General features: G+C 39.0%; 1 protein-coding gene across 9 annotated transcripts in view; it reads right to left on the reverse strand.

Moving 5' to 3' along the window:
* EBF1 (EBF transcription factor 1) overlaps positions 1 to 27,703 on the reverse strand; it is a 283,775-nt gene that overhangs the window by 65,264 nt on the left and 190,808 nt on the right. For 5 of the 9 annotated variants that reach the window (XM_042790405.1, XM_042790400.1, XM_042790402.1 and 2 more), the window contains exons 9-10: positions 10,237 to 10,370; positions 2,255 to 2,381 (exon numbers count right to left, since the gene is read on the reverse strand). In XM_042790405.1, coding sequence (XP_042646339.1) covers positions 2,255 to 2,381; positions 10,237 to 10,370 — 261 coding nt within the window. The remainder of the gene's footprint in view (positions 1 to 2,254; positions 2,382 to 10,236; positions 10,371 to 27,703) is intronic. The other 4 variants (XM_042790406.1, XM_042790401.1, XM_042790404.1 and 1 more) reach the window with 1 other exon arrangement.

Raw genomic sequence — 27,703 nt, forward strand, 5'->3', positions numbered from 1 at the left:
TGGGATGGCTGAGCTAATTTCATGAACTCAGTGTGAAACCTTAGCTAAACAAAATTGTGGTAATTTTCCTTAATTTGTAAAAGTGATTGGAGTGCAAACAAAATTTTCCTCTTGGGTCAATCCTATAATTTTCAATTAACTAAAACTAATCGGCAGGCGTGTACTGAACCTGCATTTTGTTTAAAGGGCTGGAAGGCACTTCTGAAGGTCAGGATGCATTAATTGTTTTTATTTTAGTTTCATTTAGTCCTTTTTAAAAAGCCACATTTACGTTCAGGCTGCCTCTAAAAGGAAAATGCAAATTGTGTGAAGTACGATTTCAGTCACAATAGCTTTTTGCTCTCTACCGTAACTCCATAAAACCTGCATAAGAGAATTGTCTATGGATTAGATCACCTTTGATTTTATCATTGTTGTTTAGTATTTTGTAACTTTCTTTTACTGAATGAAAAATAATGTGTTTTAAATGCTAACCTGAAAATGCATATATGGAAGCACTCTCCCTACTGGGACACCTTATTTCCACATTCAGCCATCTGCTTCTGGGCAGACAGTCTAAACTGTCGCCCTCCTTTCTACTGGAAAAGCTAATTAATGATGATCTGAAAAGCAAAACCAAAGTGGGTCCAAGCCATTTTTATATTTAAATCACAAAACAAAGTCCCCCAAAATTTCTTTGCAAAGTTGAGGGGGCAGATTTCGTCCCTTTCTTCTTCTTCTGCATGCACATTTGCCATTTCACCAGCTCAAGATGCAGCCACCCTGATGGCTTGACAACAAGCAGGACAGCACAACTTATAGCAAGTAAAAAAGGGAAAGAATTCATGGTCAGGCTGTCCAGAGCTCTGGCTGATACTTTCATGTGCTATACATTGGCAATTTGCACCAGCTGGCAATTTGACCCTTTTTTTTTTCTTTTTCTTTTGTTCCAATACATTCAATCCCTGAATAACTTTTTTTGATACAGTGCATTATTATCCAATATATGAATTTCCCACACACTGTCAAAATCATAATGCTCACAATAAATACACACAGCCTCCAAAAGTGCTTGCTGCTTAGCCAGCAAGGCAATATATGAACACTTAAAGACACAGTTTAGAGAAACCCAGTGCATAATCCCAACTGGGGGAGAGGGTATTTGAAAAAGACAACAAAGCTTTATAAGGCACCTTCATTCAACATGCTCTGTGTTAAGAAAAATCAAATGAGAGCTACCCAGCTAGAGCACAGAAGTCTCTCCTCTGCCTTGAGTCCCTGCATGTACGCTCACAGTTGGACCAATATAAGTGCCCAGAGAAATTCAGAATGCCTCATAGCCACAAGTATTTATGATATATCTTATTCTTAAAATTTTGGGGGCAATCATGAATGGGGAAAGGAAATGCACTGGATTGTGATGAACCACAGTTCAGGCAAACAATTACATAGTTGTCCTGTCTGCATACATCGAACGACAAGCACATAAAAGGACAAGCACATCAAAACCTTGACCAAGCCATTAATTCTTGTAGCATGCATACCTTCCAAGGAATCAATGACACACACTCTTTTTAAAAAGTTAGGCTGCTACTTGATTTATTTCCCAGGCCATTCTTATCACTACTGAGAGTGGTTTAACATTGACAGCACTTGCAATGTCCTAGTGTGTTTTTTTGTTAATAATTCTTCAGGCCAAACCACTCTACTTACCAGTCACAGTGTGGGATGGCACCCCAAAACACACTGCAAGTCGCTATGTCTGCAGCATCAGCTGGGGTGAAAGCTACTTAGCCTCCCTGGAAGTCAGAGACAATTATGTTATGCTGAGATGGGCCGACAAACAGGCTGCTGCTCTGAACACTTGCAACACTTGCCGGACAACATAGGATGGAGATATTTAGCAAGATGCTTCTTGGAAGGCAGGTTTGTGACTGCACTAGTATGTCTGGCTCTTTATGCTTGCACTCTTCCTCTGTTTGTTTAAGTACTGGAGTATCTGTTTATCTCCTTCCTCCCCCCCTCCTGAGTAAAGAGATGTCCCATGGCGAGGACAAACAAACAAACAAAAATCCCACACTGGTGTGTTTTCAGATTTATCTCTATAGTCATCCTTTTCTGAAATCCAACCTTAGATTGGTACCTTCAATGACGTGCTCATCCAAAATAATAAAACACAGTACAGCTTTTAATGACGAAAGCAGAAGCCCTAGCAAGTGTGATATATTGCCTGTCCTATTTCTCCATGTAATACCTAGTACTAAAGCATCCTCACCTGTGTAAATGAATCTTCCAGGCGTTCCCTTGCAAAACTGCTTAGACTTGTAGGACAATGTGACTTCTACAACCCCTGGGATATGTCGGGGAGGCGTCTGTACGCGGATGGCATGAGGAGTAATCAGCTAGAGGAAAACATTGAGAAGGCAGAAGAAAGGGAAAAAAAGCACTGTTAGATGCTGAACATTTCTTTAATAACACTTTCCTCTCAGATCACAGTAAACAGGCTTTGAGACATGTAATTAACCTGTCAATGTTTGAATACAATCTTGATGTAACCCACACAAAAGCCAGTGACTACAATATTTACAAGCATTCTCCTTCTCAGCCATAACAACATTATTTCTGTTTTCATACATGGCAGGTACTTGCTTCCTAGCACAAGCATTAGCCCTGGTTTAATGCAATAACTTTAGCTTACAGTAACAGGATGCCTGTGCTTGCTCAGGTGAACACTGGGGACATGGCAGTGTCCAGCAAATCTGATTGATAAATGACACAGTCACATGTGTGAGCACAGCACAGTGCAAGCACAGGCTGAGATTCATTGTGCAGCCCAAGCCCAGGCGGGCTTTTCAACACACTGGTCTCCAGCTGACATCCGTACACTGCAAAAGCACCATGTGCTGCTGTTTTAATTTTCTATTAATTTTATGGAGGTATAACTGATTACTGCAGAAATGCAAAGTTTGGCTTCTGAAGGATGCTGGATCTTTCCTAGCAAATGATCAGAGCACTCAAAAGAGGTATGCTAAATATAACCACCTCACCATCACTTCCATTCTGCCTTCACTGTGATGACTTACACACATTTGAGGGGGCTCCTGCAGATGTGGATTTACACAGTAATAAGTACACGAACTTAACTTGCTGGCTACTGGTGTTGGGTATCCTGATCCTCTTACAGAGAAGGTTGGAGTGGGTCAGTGCTGCACTTTCCAGGCTCTAGACCATTTCTGCTCTTTCAGGATTCTGGACTGGATTTAAAACACAGCCCATGAAATTAGTATTAGAGCCATTTTGGAGTTCACTAATTTATGGCAGGTTAACTCAAAACTCTGCTGCACTTAGAAACTATAGCATTGTCCTCCCCATTGCTGAAATGTCCTCTTCTCACTCATTATGCTCCCTCAGACAATAACAATAAAAAGAGGTACATAGAAAAGGTGCCATATTTGCATTCAGCAAACGAGAGACAGCTCTGGCACAAGGATAAACCTTCTCTAACTGACTGCGGCACGTTAACACACTTATGGAGGGGCAAACAAGATCAAGACCATAACCAGCCTTGACAGTGAGCAAAGCCATGGGCACCCTATGCAGACAGTAAATTGCTCTATGCTGTTGGTTGAATCACATCCTGGGTTAGGGAATACAATTCAACAGTTTTTGTTTGGTTTTGTTTTTTTTTTTTTTTAAAGTAAAAAGCTAATCTTGTACTTATTTTTACTAGGAACTAAATATTTAAAATTGTAGTAAGGTCTTACCAAAAAAATTAGACTTTTAACCAGTTCTTTGTTTAGGACACAGGACTAAAAAAGCACAGGAGGAAAGTAATGTCTGTCTGAGAGCCATCTCTGTTACTGAAGGAAATTACATACATAGTAGGAAAATCTCCATATTTAAAATAAGAAAATTAATATTAAATCAAGTTGAAGATTAAAACCAAAACTACCAACATCAAATGCTCCAAAAGTTATTCAGATCCACAGAAGTCATACGTCATTTTAGAAATGATCATGCAGGAATTGATGCCTTTTATTTGTGAGCTCCAAAGAACATATTTTCAGGCTCTGCTTTGAAATCATGTGATTTAGAAACTTATTTGTTTTTAAAATAAATCTGTCCTTTTCTGAAATTAAAATTTTTTTTCTAAATTAAAAAAAAAATACAAATAACAAAACAAAAGAACACTACACAAAAAAAAAAAAAAAAAAAAAAAAACACCACCAACAAAACAAAACAAAAAAAACCCCAAACCAAATCAAACCAAAACAAAAACGAATCTTTCAAGGATTGCTTTTACTTAAATTGAGTTGTCTTACAGCTGGGCTGACCAAAGCCTAAAAGTCTAGGCCAGTTCTCTACACACCCTCAACAGTCAGGTGGAGGCAGAAAGCACTGACAAATAGCAATTTATTTCCCGTGCTTTAGACACCGCTCACAGTGGGATGAACTGCTCTCTGGAAGCATCTACCTTTCTCCAGTGAATCAAGATGACAAGTTTAGACTAGATGCTTAACTGTAGGCAGCCAAACATAGCTGAGATAAATCCCATCCTCAAATGGTTCTAGTTAACTGGGTAAACTGGCAAGATGATAAAAGTTTCATGACATTTTTAGGGGGAAAATATTTGTTAAAACAGCCAAGGATTTTAATAGTAAAGGTTAACGTGCTAGTCTTCCTACATCAGCATGTGCCTTGCACCCCTCACCCCCATTCTGGCATGAGCTATACAGGCAGCTTCTGGCTGTATCTTTGAATTTCCCAGCATTTACTGGTCTGTCACCACTTTAATGTTCTTTAAATATAATTTGTGGCATTTTCCAATACTCATCTTCCCTGGTTCCCAAGAAATGTCTGACCTATTTATGGTCCATTGTTACAGAGAGCTGGGGAGAGTTAAGCAAGTTTCCTGGTTTGTTCTCCACAAACAGTTTGGTTTTCCTTTGTGCTCTGAAGTAAATAAGTTTAACTGTGTTTAAAACCACAAATATACAATAATGTCGCCCACACATTCCCAAAGGGTGAACATTATGTCTGAAGTCCTATGGTTTAGGATGCTCAGGATATATTTTACTCCTCTCTTCTCTAGAACTAAAGCTTGGGAGGTATACCAGGAGAATACACATGCCTTTTCCTTTTGCTTTTTCTCCTTAGCATCTGCCACTGACCACTGTCAGGGATATAGTGCTGAGCTAGAAGGACCTTTGTTCTGGGTCAGCCTTCAGTTCTCATGCACACAGAAAGGACCTGGCTAGCTCAGTTACATACCACTAGTCCCCTATATTGCTGTCATAGCAAGAAATTATCTCTAAGGGACAAAAAATGTCCCCTTGCACTTCAAAACCTGCCCATCTCTGAAACCCATCTTTAGTCTCAAACTCTGATTCCCCAGTGCTGCCAGGATCTGCGCTACAGACGGGGACCAGCTCTTTGAATTGCCCTGACTCCATTTTAAAATCTGAGTGACCCAATAGGTGCTGCATAGCTCTGGGTACTCAAGGCCCACCCACAGCAAGAGCAAATCTGCCCCTGACTTCACTAACTCCTGGACCATGGGATGTTTTCCTGCCTACACTGTCAACCTGTGGCCTGACCTTGGGAACCCACTCCACCTTTTCCTAGCATGTTTTCTCCTCTCACACTGGCATAGCCTGTACCTTTTTCAAGGCACAATCTGTCTCATATTTAAATGCAAAGCATCTGGAACAGGTGAGCTATTAGCATCAAGGGATATTAAAAGTAAAGCTACCACTTCTGGAAGCCTCTGAGTCTCAACCAGTTGGAGACTGGTGCAGTGTTCTGGAAAGCATCACAACATGCTCACCCTGTTATTTTTACAGACATCTGTCATTGCCGACCACTGAACAAGATACTGAGCTAGATAAACCTCTATGTCTGATCCAGTATGGCCGTTTGTATGTTCTAATCTCAGGTGGGAACTCTTGGTGCATTAATAGACATCGTATCAACCACAGCAATGACATGACAAGAACTAAGAATTTGTAAATATGAGTTACATACATTTCTGAACACATTTTTTAAATGTAAATCTTGAGGAAAGCATTAACCTGTGATTTGGACATGAACCCATCAGCCAAAATCCCATATCCAGCTCCCTCTTCCGTTCCAGCATTTGGCAAATCAAGATCTGGAACTAGATGTAAAACTAGTAACTGGGCTCCAAGGGATTTTCAAGTCAATTGGCAACTGCATTAGCTGTTTGATATAAACTCTTACATGTCAGATGGGACATGCTGTGGATTGCATTAAAACCTGAGTCAGAGATCTTCAGAATGGAGGGAGGTGCATGTCCTTCAAAATCCAAAACACATTTGGTCTGAGTGTGTACAACAAGCCTCTTTCTGAGGTTTGCTAATATATTCTAGACATTCTTGTCTGATACAGCATCATTTCACACTCTTCAGAATGCCAGGTTACTTTCTTTTTTTAAAAGTGACATTTTATAAGGAGATGTCATTAATCTGAGTCAGTAGTTTATTTTTGCATGCTTGAGCTCTGGTTTGTGGTTAGGGAAATGGTGACAATCAGTCATAAATTTAACTTGGACTCTGTGTGAGGAAGACCATTAGGACAGGAATGAAGAAAAATCCCACCAACTGAAGATAATGACAGCTTTCAGTGAGAACAGCACCCTTAAGGCACCTATATTTTTAAAAATGACCAATGAGTTTGCATGCCTCAATTCTGGGCATCCAGATGCTGCTTAATAAGGCTTGGTTTTCAAAAAGAGGGTGCCTACTCATTTTTTTAAAATGAGTCAGACCTCCAAAATGAGCACTTAAAAACAGACTTCCAAAATCAATAATAAACACAAAAAGCAAAATAAAAAACTGTGTCACAGAATTTGATTCAGCAGCATTAAAAAACAAAACAAAACAAAACAAACAAACAAACAAACAAAAAACAACAAACCAAACCAAGAAATCATCCTCTGTTTTTGTGCTGTACAAAGATAAAAAACCTGACGTTTCAGTGCTTCATCTCTTCTTAATATAAAAGAAAAAGAAGTTGTTTCCAGCTGACTCTGTACAGCTGGAGGAATGTTCTTGGCAGGAAAATGTTTGAAGAAATAGTTCATTTTAAGCAAATATTGTGGAATATTTATAAGAAACTAATTTTGTCCTCACAATCATGTATTTGCCCTGAAACTCGACTTTTGCAGTGACAGCCCCCCAATAAGAGAGAGAAACAACAGAGGATTTTTATCAGCAGTTCAGATTTAGAATATTTGCAACAACGCACAGACCCGTAACACTGGGTAAAAACCTGCAAATAACAACTCTGTCTGATTGTGGACTGGACAAACAGACAGGCAGAGTCTATCTGGCAAATGGACAATTTGCTGGGAGTTGCCTGTCCAGATTCAGCATGTGCACATGATATACCAATGCCATTTGTTTGTTGGTTACGAAAGTCCCTTGAAAAAAAGGTATTAGATGGCCCATTTTGCCGTATTCTAAAAATATCAAGGACTTTTAAAGTAATTTTTATAAAGTAATATGGGAGTTAAGGATTAATTGAACCTACTGGCTCAGGGTATCTGCATTTCTGCAAAAAATTAATTTGGCAAATTAAGTTTTTATTTAGTTCTCCCTGGCTGAGAAAGGTTGTAATTATGTTAGAGTGTTTACAGCTAAAATATATGTTTAAATAATAAATATGTGTTTCAGAAACCATTTTAAACCTCCTTTTTTAACACAGTCAACTCCATTTCAAGCATATAAATATTTCAATTACAAAACTTGAATACATGTAAAATAAATTAAAAATATATTATTTACATTTCAAATTATTTATAACATATGCTGCTTGACAGCAACAAATTCACCCTTTTTTTTGCTTTTAACTTTGCTTCTGAACTCTGGTAGGATTTATATTTTAAATATCCATGCATTTCAGGTACTTACATGGATTTTGCTATAATAAAATCTGAGTAATAGAGGACCTTTACGATAATTATCTTCACAGCACCTCTCAAAAAAAGGTGACTAATCTTATTACTAGGTTAGAGAAAGGGAATTGAACTTTAAGCAGATTATGTGATTTGCCCAAGGTTCCATGCAAAGTCTGTGGCAAAATGATGCTTAATTTAAATATTAGACTTCATCCTCCAAACCACCTGCAATTATAACTGAAAGTGAAGCTAGAAAAATCCATGTGAAAATGCTCTGTAAGATTCAATCTTTTTCTTTAGTTTCCACCTATCTAGTTTCGTTCTGGATTTTCTGCAGCTCTGTTAAAAACATGTTTTCTTTGGATCCATGAAACAACAGGATGAACTTGAAAATTCTTCTTGAATTCAATGACAAAATAATGTGGCCACGTTTCCTCAAAACTGGGCCTGACTGGCAACTTGCTCCAGGTTTGAGATGGTACTGGAATTCAGAAGATCATGAGTTCAATTCTACACTCTATTAAAGTAAAACAGAAATATTCTTCCTGGGTACTGAAAATGCACTAGACATTTTTAGAAATAGGAAAGCAAATGAAAGCACTTCTTTTGTACTTCATAGGTGACCAGTATGTGTAATTTGAATTATTTATAGATCACCATTATTTAGGGATCACTCAGCTCATTCATTTCTGCACTTGTTTATCATGTTTGTCTGCTTCTTTTAGAAATTATTTCTTTTCCCCTATAGGATTTTCTATTGCTCTCTCAGGTTATGAAACTGAGAAGCAATTCTGTAAGGGAGAGACAGTGAAACAGTTTTCACTCAAAGTCAACTTGCAGCCCGTTATAGCATTCACAACAAGCAGACTGACTTTGGTCTGGACCCCCTTCAACATTATTAATTTTATGACAAGGCCTTGCAACCATCAGCAACAATGTTTTGACCAGCACTCAGTCTCCTGAGATTAGAAATTGCCAATTAATGGCTTCCACTAATATACAGAATCAAGATTTATAATGAAAGATCCAATTCTATAGTACCAAAATCAGAGCATTTTCCTTACAGCCTCTTCACCTTTCCCTGTTAAACATCTGTAGCCATAATGGCTTTAATCCTAACACACAAAATGCTTACACTGGACCCAGGGGGCACTTTCATGATCACATAAGGGCTTCAGAATAGGGCTCATTTAATATATCTCCTTTTCTGGAATGCCCTTTCATCCATACTTGTCCTCAAGTGGAAGGATGAGAGAGAGAAAGAGAACAGTGAAGCCCATGAAGGACATTAGAGAATACTCTTCATATGGAAAAAATGCTACCATATGTGCAATGGAATCAGTAGGGGGAATGTGCTGGATATGAATTAAGCCATAATGTTGATTTAATATTTACAGGATATAAGGCAAAGTATCAGAAGATCCTTATGTCACCGGATAAGCACTGTATAGCTATCTTGGAGATGCTGGTCTGCCTCTTAGCATGTTTATTTCAATATTAAAATAATGAAAATAACAATTTATTATAAAGCCTCCAAAATGTTTTTGGAAGCCATAAATGCAAAATGGAAACTTTTCCTTGGAGTTGCATTCCTGTGCCAGTGAAGCCAGTGGGAACTCTGCCCCGAATTCTATGGCCCTGCATGCTGGAAGTGACCATTCAGGTGATGTTGCCTAGGTTTTAACTTTTCATGGGCTTTTCAGAAATATCAGACTCCACATTTAATTATGTGCCAGGAGAAGAGAGGATTTAAGAAACTGGGAGGAACAGCAACAGCAAAAAATGGATAAAAAACAAAAAGAGAGGTTACTGTGAAGCTACAAAGGACCCAGCTAGGTATGATGAGTCTGTACTTTCCACTGTGGATACAATACTGTGTATTCAGTCGCTATTATGAAAATCACACTTACACCAAGCACCTACACTTTAAGGATATGCTATTCAGAGGTGCTGAATTTCTGCAATATCCACCTTCTTGAGCTGCAGCTGCAAGCAGCCAGTTTCCCTGGAAAGCAGCATCACCTAAATGTTTGTTTCCTGTGGGCCCTTAGCTATTGTAGTGCTAAATGCAGAATTATTCACACAAGCATTTATCCTTCCCTTTTCTTGGAATAAAAGACACTGAGCTAAATTCTGGGTCAATGAGAGGAGATGCAAATCCCCTGGCTACAAAGGATTTATGCCACCGGTAAATTTGACTAATTATTTTCGTAAAACTGAATGAGGAAAGGATTCACATCTCAACATTTGTTGCTGATTTAGCATGTGGTATAGAAAAAGGGGAGGCTAGCTGTAAGCTAGACAAAGCTATTAGACATTACCGTTCAGACAACACCTACCTCACTCCAAACCAGCATGGTGCCGAATATGACCTGTAACCCATCAAAGAAATTGTCTCCTATGATGATGACAGTGGCACCTCCTGTAGTCCATCCTTCACTTGGACTGATGGCTTTGATACATGGTGTAGCTGCTTTTCAACACACATGAAAAAGAGAAGTATTCTGCTGTTAGAACCAGATTTTAATGATAGAAGACTTGAGAAAAATAAAATAAAAAGAGCTTTCATTTTCCCCCTTACTAACACAAAGATTTCAGCAATCACATTCTTTCTAGTACATGTGCATGACCTCAAACTATATCTTTGGAAGTATTTTTTATCAATTAATTTCTGTTTGGTTTTGTTTTCTGCATTGAACAAAATAACTTTTTTTAAGCCTACATTAACAAAAAATCACAGCATGATGGGCAGAGACCAATTGGAAATCAAGACAAATGCCCATCTTTATTCTATATGAAATATGCAGTAGTTGGGTTAATAAAACAATTTCCAGTGAGCTTGTTTTATTATCCATCATAATCTAAATTCATCAAGGAAACTCCCACAAATATTATGGAAAATATTGGCTAAATAAAAGAGGGTGTAACCCTCAGCATTTTTTTAACTATTCTGCAATCAGATCCAGGTTGTTCTAGTATTAAACCACCCTGCCTTTCTTAATGCTTTGGCTACTGCAAAAAACACAAATCCAAAACCCACAACCCTTTCATCTAGTTATTCTAGTTGGGTTGCGTTTACTGGATAATTAAGAAGCATGTGCAATGCATTCTGCCATATTCATAGAGTCTTTCCCCACTTTCACTGGCCACTTTCTTGGCATCATATGTGCTAAGGGCCTCCTGAGAGGATGTTGAAAACCTAAGCACTGTTCAAAGTAGTAAGCTCAAATCTCGGTATAAGATCTTCCAGTTTAAGACTATCTAAGCAGAAGCATGCACAGCTTTACATATTGGTGGGATAGGGCAGTATAAACATCCACATACTGATTCTTCTCCTCTGCAGTACCAGAATACATCAGAATTTAACTGTGCTAAAGCAACAGGAGTAACGTTACTGTAAAAATAACCTCAATAAGACAAAAACCCCTGGGTAACTCTCAGCTCTGGAGTCTCAAGGTGGTCATATAGGTTGATGAAAAGAAGGAACTCCATCCCAAATACCACCAACTGCTTGTTGCTAATACAGCATGAGGTGAAAATACGACACCATACCATTTGATATTTTCAATAAAGTGGATACCTCAAGAATTTCATTAACCAAGAAAAACAGATTCCTTAAGTAGCAGTAAAACTCCACCAGTCAACCTCAGTGTTGAAAGGAAATATTCTTAGATATGAACCCAGTCCCCAGCAGAGAGAAGAGGCTGGCTCCACTGAAAACACATGCAGGGCTGCCATTGCCCACACTGATTCTCCAATATCAATCAGGTGTCGATCAGCAGGACTTAGTTAGCTTCATATATATATGTGTGTGTGTTTATGTACCTCTTCTTTTAGGGTTGCTGGTATTTGTATGTGAATTGCTACTTGGTTGAAAGTCTGGCTGAGCTGTTAATTTGGTTTGTAACTGAGTATTTGATGATGTACTCAAGGGAGAGCATTCAGGCACTTCATCAGGTAAGGATTTACTAGGAATATAGGGGTGTGAAAGCCACCCACATGTTAGCACCATCCACAACACCACCCTTGTACCCATGAATTACTTAAGGCAGCTGTGTAGCTGCACAGCCCCTGTCCTACATTCTTCCAATTGTAAAGACAGTAAATTAATTCATTCACAGAAGCCTACTTTAAAATGCTCCAGACATAAAGCGCAAAAGAGACCCCCATGCGTCTTTATGATTTAGTGAAGTTCTGGTCAGTTGGAGCTAACTGCAAGAGTCTGTGAGGATGATGAGAAGCTCCTTCCTCCCAGCCCCTGGGCAGGGCGGGCAGGCCTGGAGCTGGGAAACAGGAGGGAGCTGGAAAAGGAGCTGTTGAGTCACTCCTAGCAGTGAGTGTTTCTGTGGGCACTGCTACAGACTCACACCATCAGTGATGGAATGCATACATGGGGAGCAAACAGACCCTGTCCCTACCTACATAAGGTTGTAAGTATCAAGCACAAACTTTTCCACTACTTAAGCTTATGGGGATGCCAGCTCCAGTGAAAAACACAAACACAGGCAGAAAAAAATCATTACCCTACTTCAAACTTGGCAGAGGACAGCCATTAACTTTTACATGAGCTAACAAAAGAAACATCCTAACATTACCGTCACAAAATTGTAGCGCGCACACAGAAGTGACTTCAATATGTTTAATTTGGATTCAAATTACTTGCACAAAACTGTGCATAAAACCCACTGCAAAGTCCAAAACCAAATGCTTTTCTTTCAGCCAAGCTCACAGCAATGGATTTACAGTGAAAGCAGTTTTTCAAAATGTTATCTAGCCCTTTCACAGGATCAAACTTTTTCATAAATAAAAATTAAAATCACTTCCAAATTACACCCTCTCCAGTATTTCCAGTTGATTGTGGACACACACACCCCACAATAAAACCCAAAGATAATCAGTTTCCCATGTGTCAGAGAATGAGCTACTTTTCTTAAAGACTACAAGCAACATTTTTTTCCTAAATACCAATGAATAAAAACTTTTTGAGACCATAAGCCATTAACAGAAAACATATGCAGGCTTCAAAATTATAGATTCAATTCATCTTTAAAATTAATGCAAGATTCTGGTCTGGAGTTACAGGTCCCCACTAAAGGTCTTGCTATTTATCTTGTGATGTTCTTTGCGGTACCTGCATTGCACGCAGAAGTGCAAAGTGCTGCACTGTCTGTGCTGCCTCATGTATTTGATGTTGATACTTTATACATGTATGTACTTAATACCAAACACGTCAAGTCCCACAGCAGCCAAGGGGAATTAGAGCAGACACTCAGGTCCTTGCGCTGCACTGGGGCTGTGGGTTGTTCACTGGTTGTTCACTCTTGCCTGCAATGTCAATGTGACCACTCACACGTGTAATTTTATTTAAATATGTACCAATTGTGCTGAATCAGTGCCTCACCAAAACTGCTGGCGACAGCCCAGGACATCTCCTCTGAGGAGGAAAATCTGGACTTGGTGGTTTAGTAAGCAGGGCAGGTCGGTACTCTTTGCAGGTACTACCTGAGAAGCAGCGAGAATGCTGTGCATTCTGGAAAGATTCAGGGCATTATTTTCCCTTGGGATCAGTCATAAAAAACAGTGGGACTTCCCAACTTGCCCCATACAGCTTCTCTTATTTAAAAATGCAAGTGTCTGTAAAAACTGTAAGGGCTGCATGAAGGTGCCACCCTGCAAGGGAAGCTGCACTGAAGGGCAGCATCCACAGGAAGCCTGAGGAGACGTGCCGAGGGAGGCATCCAGACTGCTACCTGTTTTTGAAGGCACAAAACATGTTTATACAATGACATATTTGCAACAGCCAGTGTCATTTAGGACATCGGTCTTACTAAAACTTTGCACTTCCCAGGCCCTTTCCTTGGAGCACCAGGAAGGAGGATGGAAGAACCGGATCCCACTTGCCAGCACCACCACAGGTAACGCTGGGAGGGGAGCAAGGCAATGACCTCAGCTCTGTTTATGCCCCTGGTACAAATGTCTGGCCAGCTCAGGCCCTCAGCTCTTCATACTTCTTCTGTTAATCATTTGGCAACTTTCAAAGCGCTGTCTGGAAGGTGTTTACTTCTGTGCAACCCTAGAAAAACAGAGCTAGGCAGAATAATCTTTTCATTAGAGACCTTGATTTTTCTACATTTTGTTTTGGTCACAAGAGAAACCAAAATACAGAACATTTTTTTTCAGAATAAAAAGTTCCAGAATCTCTATCTAGAATTAACTATAACACTTTTTAATATCTCCAAGAAAAACAAAATATTTTGTTTCAAAATATTACCACTTCACATGCCCTTCTGTAACACCAAAGCATCATTTCTAAAACGGTGTTTTTAAAACAAATAGAAAAAAGTTACATAAAAATTATGTTTTTCTGTGGAAAAATATTTTAGTTGCAGTCTGAAACTTCACTGATTAAAAAAAAAAAAAAAACCAAAAACGCAGCAAAGGACTTTTTAGACCAGTTCTAATAAAGGCAATGAAGTGTACATGATTGATAACATGAATGGACTTTAAATCTAGGGAAGAATAATAATAAAAAAGAATAATTACACATTCTTACACATACAAACATTTTTTCTTAAATGAACAGCTGGCAGCCAACTACAACCAGAACCAAAAGTTTGGTAGCCTAACTATCAGATAAGATTTTAAGACTCTTTGGCATGAGCATATTACATTCACTGCATGTTTTCAGAGCAGTCATTGGACTGAGGAAAAACTAAGTATTACCCCTCCAACTGCAGACACGGACCTTGCAGCTCCTTGCTGAAGGTGATGTGGCCACATCCTCCACCTGCTGAAATGGCCTAACGGTTATGAGCCTTAATGAGCTGCTCTCCTTCTTTGCATAATATCAAGGCAAATCAGTGTTAATATCTGACGTGTTTCACTGTGCTGCTCCTGCGGTTTCAGTTAACAGAGATGTTAGAGGGAGGCAGTGCAATCCCAAACGTATTGAAGCTGATGGGAATTTTGTTACTGACTTCAAAGCTAAGGTCTTTACTGATAAATTTTAAAGGCTGTTTGGGCAAAAACCTTAATGACTTTCAAGGGAACAATGCTCTTCTGAAATCTTCAACTTTTCTCATTGTTGCATTGTTAAAATCTTATCACCTTCCATGCAAAGTATGGTAGGTAGCAACTTCAGCACATGGGTAGCAAAAAGGAAAAGTTTTTCATTGTGTGCTGTGTGTGTTCCTGTGTTTCCGTACTCCCCTAGCTGCTGATATACAGGGGATTTTTCTTCCTTCAAACTGTGACAATAAAATGATTACCCCACCACAGTTTAGCATAATGGTTCAGAAATGCTCGTGGCATATTGCAGAGTTAAAGTGGAAATTATTAGGTAGCTCTTCTTTGTTATAATAATGATCACTCCACAAATAAAAGCTCTTCTCCCAAAGGTACTGCAAGGCACAAAATGCTAATTCTGAAGATTATGTGTGCGCTTTTATTAAATATTACTATGCCCTGTCTGTTTGAGGGCTTCACTGCTCTGATTGTTTTATGAGTGCCATGTTAATGTCAGCCCCATCTTGCTAGCAGCAGGCACACATTTTAGCTTTTGTATGAGAGTTGATCAAAGGCCGCGTGCTGAGGGAATTGCTGAGAAAACACGGACAAGCGATAAAAATCTAACAGATTAATTGGTATAAATTTCATTTCAGGGCGTTGAACTTTGGCTTAGGACACTAGCACTACACTACCAGTCAGGGCCTAATTACCACATTTCCAATTTGCCTCCGAATGATGCTTGGAAGGGAGAATAATAACAGTACTAATAATACTAATAACGATAATACTAGTAACAAAACAACAGCAATAATGTCTCCTCATTGCTTCTTGTACATGCTTAACAACTAACTTTGTGTGCAGACAATTGCACTAGGAAATCCTTCTCCCCCACCTCACCATCCATCTGTCTCCTCAGCATTTCAATCTGCCCCAAATAGCACCTGAAGACAGAAGAAATAGCAGACACCCTCAGGAGCATCGAACATCTGAGTCTGCAGAATCAATGAGCTACCGATTCAAGTCCCTCACAAACACACACTGGACATCTCATATTCTTAATTAGGGACCTGCTTTTATAAACAGAGATCGCATTTTATCCTTCAACACAAATGATCTATTCCATTGATAGAAAACAGAAGCCGGAGGAAAAAAATGTATTTTTCACAAAGTTTATGGGTGGCCTTGGAATAAGGGTTAATTGAGCTTAGAGGTAAATGTTCACTGAGGTGAATTAGTGGGATGCACAGCTACCAGCAGGGCTCTGGGACTGCTTTTATTTAGCTTCTGAAATGTATTTGCTCTATGATTAATATCCAGTTTGTGCTGGTGACTGTAAGAATGACCTCGCCTGCAGTTTTTATCATGAAGCGTGGTTTCATCCTCCATTATTCCATAGATGAGGCTCTGACAACAGTTGCTGCATCACAACAGGAGTTTAAATGATGGGGTATGATTTTATTTTTCTTCTCTTTAAGAGTATTGTGACACGCAAGGAATGTTGCATAAAGGCAGTTAAAACTGGGAATTCAGAGGAACGGGGAATTTATGTCTCATCTTAGAGGAAGTACTGAAAATATCTAGAGTTTAATTTAATTTTCCACTTTTTCTTGGGTAAAACCTAATTCCAGGCTAAATATACAAATGGGCCACAGATCAATCCACAGTTTATGGGTCTGATCCTGCAACCTGTTAAATGCTTTCACCAAACTACTGTTTTTCAGAATATAAAGACAAATCAGTTTTAAACACTCAAAACCATGTCTTATTGAAGTTGTGATTCAACAAACCACTTCAGTAAGTGCTTAAAAACCCAGCTGAAGAAGTTGCAGAATAAGGAACTAGAATTTTTAAGATAGTTGGGCAGTGCTCAGTGCAAAGCTGCCAAGAGCTATGTAATGTATACGGAACTGGGGTTTCCCATTTCAAAAAATGCTTAGGTTACATGTAGACCACCCTGTGCAGCAGAGCTCATCTAAGCTCACACAAAAACTAGCAGCAGCAGAGCTGACATACTAATGCCAATATGCTGATTTCAGGAACTGAGCTGCTATGTCTGCTCAGTGTTGGAGACAGTCAAATGTAGCAGTGACTCAGTGCTAACTCTGGGATTTCTACAGCATTTGTGTAACATCTGGGGTAGATCTTCCTTCAGGTACCTCATAGCTATTGAAACCATGTAGTGTTTGTGACTCTGAGCAAGGAAGTGCCGAGGAATGGTCCAAGCCTAAATTCCTTTCCCACAGCACTCTGGAACCAAAGGTGTGTAGCACTTGTTGGGATGCTCAAGGCCTTTTTGATCAACATTTTTAATTTGGCAAACTATGTTTCGCCTTAAAAGGGGAGAAAACCATTATTTCTTCCCTTCTCAAATTATAGAGTTGCATAGGTATTATACAGGGGGGGAAGGGTTATTCCATTCATTATTGTTTATTGTGGAATTTCCACATTCAGCACTTAAACAGATTGATGTTATCATGGGGGGAGTGTGGGTTTTTGCTTTGTTTTGGTTTGTTTTTTTTCAGAATTGAAAATTACCATTTTCCAAAATTTGGCAGTTTGAGAGAATGAACCAAATATTTTAGGGTCTTTTGAGCTGGGCTGGTTTGGAATTTTTTTTTTTTTTTTTCCAAAAATAATATTATCATTTCTGAGAAGCAGGAGTTGTCATCATCAGCTCATCTACTTTGAGCATGCTGAAAGGGTGAACCTAAAATGTTTGTGTGCCCATGCAATGGTACCATTTCGGTCTAGTGTGGGGAAGCATGGCCGGAGCTGTATCCAGCACAAGCAACTGAAAGAACTGAAGTTTTACCAAACCAGCCTGGATGGGAAAAGTCCGCAGGACCAGCCCAAAGGGTTAGTCATAGGCACTTCAGGGAAAGGGAATGTGGCAGAGTTTTTACAGATTGTACTGGAGCATTAAATCTTCACTCTTAAGCTAAACAATGTGTTTGCTGTTTATCTTAGTAAAGTGGTGATCTTCCTGCTTTCCTTTTTCATATCACAGCCTGCTCTCTCTCCTATTCTCTCCTGACAATAAGCAGCTGCTGTGCAGGAAACAGGGTAACAGAGGTTTCCCTCTCGAGGAGATAACTCACGCAGCTTTATGCAACACAGGCACGAGGATGTGATGCCCTGCTCCCCCTTCCCAGCTCCCTCCTTTACAGCATCTTGATATTTGGGACTTACCATTTGCAAGCCTTAAAGATTACAACACTCTGCCAAAAATGGCAACCTCCTCCTGGTTCTTCATGACGTCTGCACTGGGTGAAATCACCGAACCAAAAATATATGCGCCGTACAATCCCTCCAGGTTGGGGGAAGGGAAGGAACGTTGCCTTTGTTTCTGTTTTCAAGTAGTGAAATTAATGGTATTGGCTGTGATTTTCTGCCTAACATTTCAGATGCTCAGTTCCCATTAATGGGAATTGAAAATGTAAATTACCTGGATAATATTCCACCTACAATCAATACTTAAGCCAGTGTTTCTCTTTTATCCTTGCTGATGCCTCAGCTAGCAAAGTTACATTTCATGGAGTCCTCTGTGTTTCTCTTCCCTTAACGATTTCCAAAGCTCTCAGTTGTTGATCACTGCCTGAAAAATGATTGCATGGAAAACAGAGGCAATCCTGAATAATGAGAGATGTGTTACAGAAAAATCTGCTGTATATTTTACTTAAAACATTTCCATAAAAATAATAATTTAGTTATCTCTATATAATTGCAAGAAATGCTTTTTCATTCATTTTTTTAAACCCTTTCACATCACAGAGGAAGTTAAGGGGATTTTTTTGCTTGTTTATTTTTTACTTTAGGAGGTACCGCCTGCTTTCCAAAAATGAATAAATAGTAAGAGTCCTTAGCATTTCACTACAAGTCAGTAAAACTTGACCTCCAAAAGCGCCCCGTCATGTTTTTTGGTTTTTTTTTTTTTGCAAATAATAAAATCCCCAAGAAAAATGCAATGTTGCAAAAACAGTTAAAAATTTGGTTAAATTCAATATATAGGTTCAGTCAAAACATTATTAGATATATATAACAATAAATAATACATATATTATTATTATTGAAAAAAAGATGTATGCACCCTCTTAATTTTTTTCTATTTTTTTTTTTTTTCAAGAAGCCCCACAATTTTATTGTGAAATTTTTTGACACACTGTTCTGACTTTGTATTTCAAGGAAATTTCAAGCAGATTTTAAACTATAATTTCTGCATTCATTATTTTGCCCCAAAGTTGGAAGACTTTTGTTTTGAGTCAGTCATGAACAAACTGTTGTGGGTGGCCTCAGCCAAACATAGCACTCTGCCTAAACCAAAGCAGCTACTCAGCTCCAGCACTGATACATTCTCTGTTATCTCGGGCAGTTTGGTTGCACAGGGGATAAACACACACACTGGATCAGGAGAAGAAAAAGCACATCCAAGAATATTGCATAGAGTCTACCAAATTGGCAGCACTTCCAGCTCCACAACTGGGGACAAGTTTGCTCAGACTCAAGCACCAAACCAATGACTGCTGCAGTGTGCTCTCCTCCCTCACGGATGCACAGGCACATTTTGACCCCAAGCAAGATAGATGCTTTACTGTGAGCCCCTGAATTATTGCACCTCAATTTCTGCACCCCTTCCTCCATCCCCTGGGGACACTTGCAAAGATGTAGGAGTAGTCTTTGCTAAAAGATGGGAAGCCAAACGCAATAGCATGCAGGGGACTAAGATGTGATATATGCACAGGATTGCACCATTCTGTCTGAATGTGGACTTTAAAAGCTTTGTTAGTAAAATGGTGAAAAGATCCTATATGCCTCTCCCATTTTGATTTCAACAGCTTCTTACTGATTTAACTTCCGCTGATGAAGTTACTGAACCCAGCTGAGCCAATATGACTATTTTAAAAACAATAAGCTTGTCCAGAAAGGAGACTGCATCTGTTTAAATGCACTAAAGTCTAAAAATAGTTGCACTGATGCAATTTCTGGGTGAGGATGAAGGCAACCTTGTGAATGGAAGCCCAAAATGTGTAATACAAATCAACCCCAAAAGTTTGTCAAAACAAAAACTGCTTAGCTCACATATCCCAAAATGTACTTAATTTAACTGACTGGTCCTTCAGTGCTGTTAACTAAGGTCCTGAACCGACAAAGCATTTTATAGGATGGAGCCAGTCATTTGCTTAATGTTAACCCCGTTCTGCTGAATTCCAACCTAACAGAAGGGCAGGTGGGTGCTATTTCTAAATTCATGTTTTGTTTCATCATCATCCTGGTCTCATTTTCTCTCTTTTATTTTCCATCAGTACCTTAACAAGACTGTCAGTCTCTCACAGTAAATCTCTCTAGAGTCAGAACGTAAGACCAGATAAAAGCTCCTGAGGCACAGTATCCCATCCCTGAAAAGCGTAAAAAGCTCAGCATCCTGAGCACAGCAACAGTGATTCTTGCTGTGTACACTGGTATGTTATGGCCACACTGGCAAGGTTTAGTCAATGATACACAGAAACTATTCTAGATTAAATATAGAGTTGAATCTATATCTAAATTCTCACCCCCTCAAACTAATTATTAGTATCAATTAAACTTTTATGGAGTCTGTCACTATCACAAAGTAAAACACAGACACACACCCCTCCCAAATCAGTTAAAACCCCCTTGAATATTATATAGCACAACAATCAGAAGTTGACCTGAGATGGATTCTACAGCAAACAAAGAATTTATTTCATCCTGATAAAAACAAGACCCCCAACTAAAACTAATTTTTAGCTGAAGTCTCTTTGTTCAGCAGAATTTAGTAAGTCTGGCCACAACAGAGAGCTCACAGTAATCGTCTTTCAGAAACAGAACAACCCATGTAGAAACACAAAGCAGTTGTGGCAGAGACAGGGAGTGCCTGTAATCCAGTTTCTTCAAGGGAAATTCAAGTACCCTAAGAGTTCTTATTCCTCATCTGATTTCTCTCACAAATCATAGGCTGCTCTCTAATGCAATTTTCTGGAGTCTGAGAATCATAAAGTCAAATATGAACAAGTCTAGTGGAAAATCTGTGACGCTAATCTTGGCCTACGCTGTATTTTTAACAGGCACTGAATTTGTGTGCCGGATTATCCAGATGGCCATACAGGAATCATCCTGATAGGATTAAACCTTTGTGCTGAACTCTGCTCCATCTGTTCTCGGAGGTTTGCCTATCGCTATCGGAATACGAATGTTCAGCCTATGTCTAGCATTACAACCGAAAGTGCCTGTTTACCACACACACACACATGTATATGTGCACACACATATCCTTGAGTACTTGATTAGTAATGTGAGATGAAGTTAGCCTGAAGTTTACCACTAAAGAAACATATTGGTTTTATTATTTGTTTGAAGAACAAAGTATGCAATATCTAAATTCAAACAAAAAAGCATTTTTGTTGTTGTTCCGGGACTTGTTCAATTCATTAAACCATAATACTGCCATAAATTTATAGATGAAGGCATGACTAAACATAAAGCAGCAAAGCTCTTCATCTTTGAAATCTATTAGTGTATGAGAATGTACGACACAATCATACTTTGAAGATATCATGGTTAAATACTCCAGATTAAAAAACAGCCAACAACATAACACATGCATGCACAAAGCTTTGGTAGCTGATATTTGCTGCTTGATCTTGTCACAGGCCAAAACCAAAAAAAAAGTAATAATCAGTCCCAGTAAAAGAAAAGCTTATTCCCATTAATGCTGCTTTCTGCTTTTATTATCTATTAATGACAGTCTTCTGCATTCATTGCTGCAGCCTGCCAGATGCAGCGAAGATCCATATTCATCATGAGCAAAAATTGTGCTCAGGCTGTCTCTGTGACAGGTTACGCAGAGCTGCCAACAGAGAGACCAAGGTCCGATGGATGGCTTTGGGTTTCCAGGCCCCAGGCCAAAGGAAAAGGTAGGGAATCCAGCTCTTTTATAAGAAAATCATCCAAGTGATCAGAAGGTTTAACTAAATTGCTGTCCTGGCCAGAAATACCCTATAAACTAATGACTACCTGGGATGGGAAGGGTGGATAAGAAAAATAAACAAAATAATTCAATCGATATTATTATTATCATTATTATTATTATTATTATTAGGGAGGTTTGATTCAGGAATGCAATATTATACTCAGCCCATGTTTGTAATGGCAGTGGGACAGAAATGGAAGCGACGTAACCTGAATTGCATTTCAAGCAGAAGCCCTGATTGCACTGCAAAGACTGAGACCCCCTTGTTTCTCATTTGCAGTGTCTTTCAGACTGTTTCCTCCTCTGTTCTTTGTGCTGCTCTGAATGCAGGGTCAAGCACCCCCTCCCAGCCATTTAGGCTTTACTTGCAAAAACACAAGCATAAAAATATATTTATAGTTCATAGTATCTGTCCAGCAATGACACCACATAAAACCAGCACGCTGAAAATCTGAGGAGTGAATACTTTGGACTCAAGCCTACACATGCTTAGAGAAGTCGTTCTTTCAATGTGTCTGATAAAGTCATACTATGTTTTTATTTATTTATTTAAGGCAATATTCAGACCACCTACCTAAGGCATTGCAGCATGTTAAAAGTCAGACTCCAGCTCTGGCTGGGTGAGTCAGTCTGCCTAAATTAGGATCCTCTTTCCACTATACGATGAGTAGAGATGGGCAGACACCTCTGGAAGCCTGGAGACCTGGGAGTTCCATGCTGGCTCCCAAAAGTACCAAGGGACCTCTGCAAGACGATATCATAGGTAGGAAGCAGCCAGAAGCAACCCCATAAAAAAATATTTGGCAGCTGATATTGAACAGACACCTGACTCTGGGCTTTCCAGCAGGCACTTCTGCTCAGACTCAGGGCTGAATGAGGAGCCAGCACTCACCATTGCCTTCAAGGTCACAATCCCAGGAAGCAGATAATTTTCCCCAAAGGGCCTCTAATCAGAGTTGCTTTACCTTCCAGTGCCTCAGAGAGACAAACCTGGTCAGAAATATTTTTTTCCCCTCTCTTCATCTCCTCAAAGAGCCCAGGAAGTTGAGCAATGCTCTCACCTGAATATACTGTGGCAAAGCGCTGTGACCTCAAACACCAATCCACAAACTAAAGCTGCAGCTGGAAAGATGAGCGCCACTGTGGTCAGGCCTGCAATTTACCTCCAAGCGCTGGCCTTCCCTCTCAGCATGGATCAGGTAACACCAAACCTATGAATTCCATATGCAAGCCCGCATTTTCAGCAAACAGCAATGCGAGCTGTCTGTTCAGTCTCCAATAGCAGGGGAGATCTAGCACGTCTGCTGCCATTTCACAACCCAAAAGGGACCTCTGCGGGAAATGCACTTTTTTTTTTTTTTTTTCCATGGGATAGATACAGAACCTCTGAGAGAGTTGCTGCAAAACCGTAATGATATAGTATTAACCAAACATAATTAATTTTGAATTTCCTTATACTCCCATTGCTAACAGACACTTCAACAGTAGTACAGTAAAAAGCACACAGGTTCCTGCAGCATTTGGGACCAGATTATTGGAAGCATGCAGATATCCAGTGGTTCCAGTAAGCATCTAATGGAATTTTCAAAGTATGTGGCAGACAGGCATAGAAAATCTGGAGCCAGAGTTTTAAAAATCCCCCTAAACACCTATGTGCAACTTTAGGCACCTTGGTGCTTTGAGCGCTGGGGTTTAGGTCCAAGAATTTCCAAAAAGATTGATTTTGGGGTACCTAAATTTTTGAGTGAACACTGGACTCACAAAAATAGATCAGAAGTTCACAAAGTCCTAAACATCCACTCTGTGAAGGACAGTATCTTGTTAAGCATCTCACAGTGACCCTTGTACTTTAACTTGCAAATCTAAATGTTTGAATTACTCTTGAGAAATAAACTGCTAAATTTCAGGCAAGTTTTTCACGAAACTTCATTCTTGATCTTTTTAATAAACTTCCTAACCCAATTCACTTTGCTCAATGAGGTCATAAACCAGCACTGTTTATATTACAGTCACTTTCATGCTAAAGATTTGTTTTGTCACAAAGAGAACTATAAATTCATGGAATGAAGGTGGGAAGCAGAAAGGACTAATTGTGACACACAAAGCTTTCTGGTTATGCTCAGCAAACAGTTTGGGCTAAGATTTTAAAAAACACTTTATGAAGTTGTACTACTGGCTTTAATGAAAGCACACTTTTTGTGATGCCATGCACTCCTGAAAATCTTGTATTCTGGATTTGGGCCAGACACAAGGCCTGTCTCCATTCCAATATTAATTATTAGTAGTTTATTTTTATTCTTTACTACTAACATTAATAATTTTCAGCTGGCAACTCAGATTAGAATAACCACTCCAAACATGCCACCCTAGTGGGTTCCATTTTATGCATCAGTTTCCTGGTTTATGCTATTAAATCATTTGCTTGGATGTGGAGGTGCTTTGTCAAATACTCATTTTGCTGAGGAAACATTTGGCAGGCACCTCGCAATGGACAATAAGAGAGAGACTTGAATTCTCACACCGATCTTCTCTCAGTTCAATGAGAAGAAGTGCAGCCTGAGATGCAAAAAAATAGAAAGTTCATTATTTGTGAAGTTTTCTAAGCAGAACACTCTAAATGACAATTTGGTGGAAGAATTTTCATCTAGACAAAACTTCAATCCTGATATTGTTAGCACTCAACCAAGTCACAGCTTTGGACATAAGTTCCATGGGAACAGAGACCTCTCATAATCACCAATTGGTTTGGGGGTATTTAGATAATGGGGTGCCTGACATGAAACATTTGGAAGTGTCCAGATACCTGCAAACTGATGTGAAGACCATTCTTTGATAATCATGACCTTTTATGACATCCAGATGAGCTCTCAAAAAATCACTAGTTCTTGGTCTTCATTTACAAACCACAATTGACAAAATCCTTTTCCTTTTACTCTGCTCAAATCAACAGGCGACTGTAGTGAAGAAAACATATTTTCCAAACATAACACCAATAAAGGTATCTCCTATAATAAAAAAGCTAAGTTAGAGTAATTTGTTCAGAAATAATATTAATCATATTACAATAATATAATGTTTTGTCATTTGCTGGGAATGTTAGAAAAACAACGTCTGGCAAAACTTCACTGCCATACGGTGCAGTATCTCTCAAATATTTCTCTAATCCTAATGTCATTCTTCTCCCCTATGATGCCATTGTATTAGTGACATGGCAGCCAGCAAAGCAAATTGAAATGTAATGAATGCTCATTATCTATGAATATTCATTGCCTGTTTGAGTGCTACTGAATGTTCTCCTGGACTGGTAGCTGTGAAGTTTCTGCCAAACAGAAGAGGTAAGGTTTTTCTACTTGCATAACTGTACTCCTATTCCTCTGAGGTCTGGAGAGAAACCTCAAACCTTCAGAAAGTGGTTGGTCTAACTCTCTAAATAAGTGTTAACTCTCATGGCGGTTAAAGAATTTCCATCTGAACTTTCCTCCCTTATCTGTTTGCTGTAACAAAACAGGTTTTTTCACACAAATCTTTATCAGCTTTTATTGATGGTTTTCCCCATGTTTTCTTCTTTTTGCAATTTTGGGAGCACAGTTCTGAAAGCTCCTCTGGGAAATTCACAAAATGTGCTCTATCTTCATCCAGGTATTATTTTTCCATGAATTCATGACATCCTCATAACAATAGAGGGTAACAACACATCACAGTTTGACATCGTTTAGATATTCTGGGTGAAGTGCTGTTTTATTTGAAAAATAAAGGGCAGATGCTCATGGCTAGAAGCTGCCACACCTTAACTTTTTAAAATCAAGGTGTCTCCTGCTTCCACTGTAGCATTTTTTCCTTTTTCAATCAGACGTGACAAGATCCCCAATAAGTGATTATCAAGCAGGAATTCTTTCTAACTGTGGTAATTGGGCTACCCAAACTTGACTTTTCAGGAGGTATTTCCATGGGCATTATGTGGCAGCAATCCCTTTTATTAAAGACTAGAATATTTCAAATGGTATCTCTTAAGTCTCCTGTGATATGGTGGCAGCAGTGTTAGCATATATATGTTATGAAGAAATATTTAAATAATGAGAAAAAAAAAATCACAAACTCAGACTTCCGACTTCATTAAATACCTACAGCCTAATGGCAGAACTGAAATTCTGGACTCTCCTCGCCCAAGTCAACAATTAAAAATCCACCTCCCAACAAATTGTTTAAATCTTGTTTTCATTTAGCCTCAAACTAAAAATAAATTTTGCAAGATCGAAATTGTTGCAGCAAGATATTGTAGGTTTTTGAGTACCTCTCCTTAATGGCTGACTTATGACCTAGACAAACAGAAACAGAAGATTTTCTGCTTTCTGTTTGATGTAACTGGTTGTGAGAAAGGCAGCTCTACCTACCCACCCATCCAGTTCTTGTGAAATTCTCAGTAATATCCAAAGAGGAAACAGGGGTCCGGGACTGCAAACAGATACTCTGCTCTGGTGAAGATTAAAAAAGACATCAGCATAACTCAGTGGGGCATAATTTAGTTAATGCAGTTTTGTCTACCTAAATTGGAGCTGTATGAATCTGAGCTCTGCTGTGCTTTGCTAACCAGATGGATCCAAAGATTTTACTCTTGAAGGGACCATTTGGATCATACAGCCTGACATACTGCATAGCGTCCACCAGAGAACCTCACCCAGCAATTCCTGGGTGAGGAATTACTCAAACCCTTAGCCTCTCCCCAACCTGCCCTATACTTTTTAGAAGATATCACATCCTGACTTAACATTTGCAACCTACAGAGAACCTGCCACTGTTTTGGCAACTTACTTCAATAGTCGCCAGAGTTAAAATCTTGTTGAGATCATACTGGAGTCTTTATCTACAAATTCTCTCAAGTGAAGCACCTTAACTTTCTGGCCATGTTTTGTCTCTTCAGAGGGACAAAAGCTCTTGCTCTGCATGAGTACACATACTGGACTAATCCAGCCCTGGTGTGCTCATTTATATTAGAAACATACAATAAGTCTACAGGGCAGCAAATAGGTTAATATTATATGCTCAGTGAGGTCAAGCTCCAAGAACACATAACAAGCCATTATGTAAAAAATTGCCTGAATTTATGAGTCACTGTATTTATGAAGGAACCGATATGAAAAAGACAACTTGGCAAAAGTAAAGAAAATTATTTCCAGCTTGAAGTTTTGCAATCCTTCAGTATATCAAGGCTCACTTACTGTTATTACTATCCATGTTGTGCAATGTTCTGAAAGTCACATTTTTTCCCTTGTGTATGCATAGAGATGTCCAACAACCCTAGGTATTCTTCCCTCATAGAAAAGAAATTAGAAAGCAGTCGTAACTCAGCATAACATACAAGATCCCCTCAAGTAGAGTGGTAGAATCCTAATATTTTTTTTCAATATTTCCCTTCTAAATAATAAATCAAGTCCACTGCATTTCTCTATATGGAATGATAAGGTGCAGAAAAAGCTTCTGTGTTTATATTTTTCACATAATCACAAAAACATTCTGAAGTGAAGCACTAAGATATAACAGGTGCTTCCATCCATAGATGAAACAAGTGAAACATTGAAGTTTCTCTCTTTAAACCTGGCCAGTTTGTGAACACAGTAGTCCCTAACTTTGGTTAAGAATCTGAACCTATGCCATCTAAGGGTAAAATGTATCAAGTTCTGAAGGTTAACCTTTCTCAATTTGCTAGTATTTTTCACTTCAGTCAGTATTCCACCTTGTATTAACAATTTCATCAACTAGCATGGACATACGTAACACCAAATAATTCAGGGTTGAAATGGTTAAAATGGAGC

Source organism: Tyto alba, unplaced genomic scaffold (genome assembly GCF_018691265.1).
Source record: "Tyto alba isolate M040663 unplaced genomic scaffold, T.alba_DEE_v4.0 Super-Scaffold_17, whole genome shotgun sequence".
Lineage (NCBI taxonomy): Eukaryota > Metazoa > Chordata > Aves > Strigiformes > Tytonidae > Tyto > Tyto alba.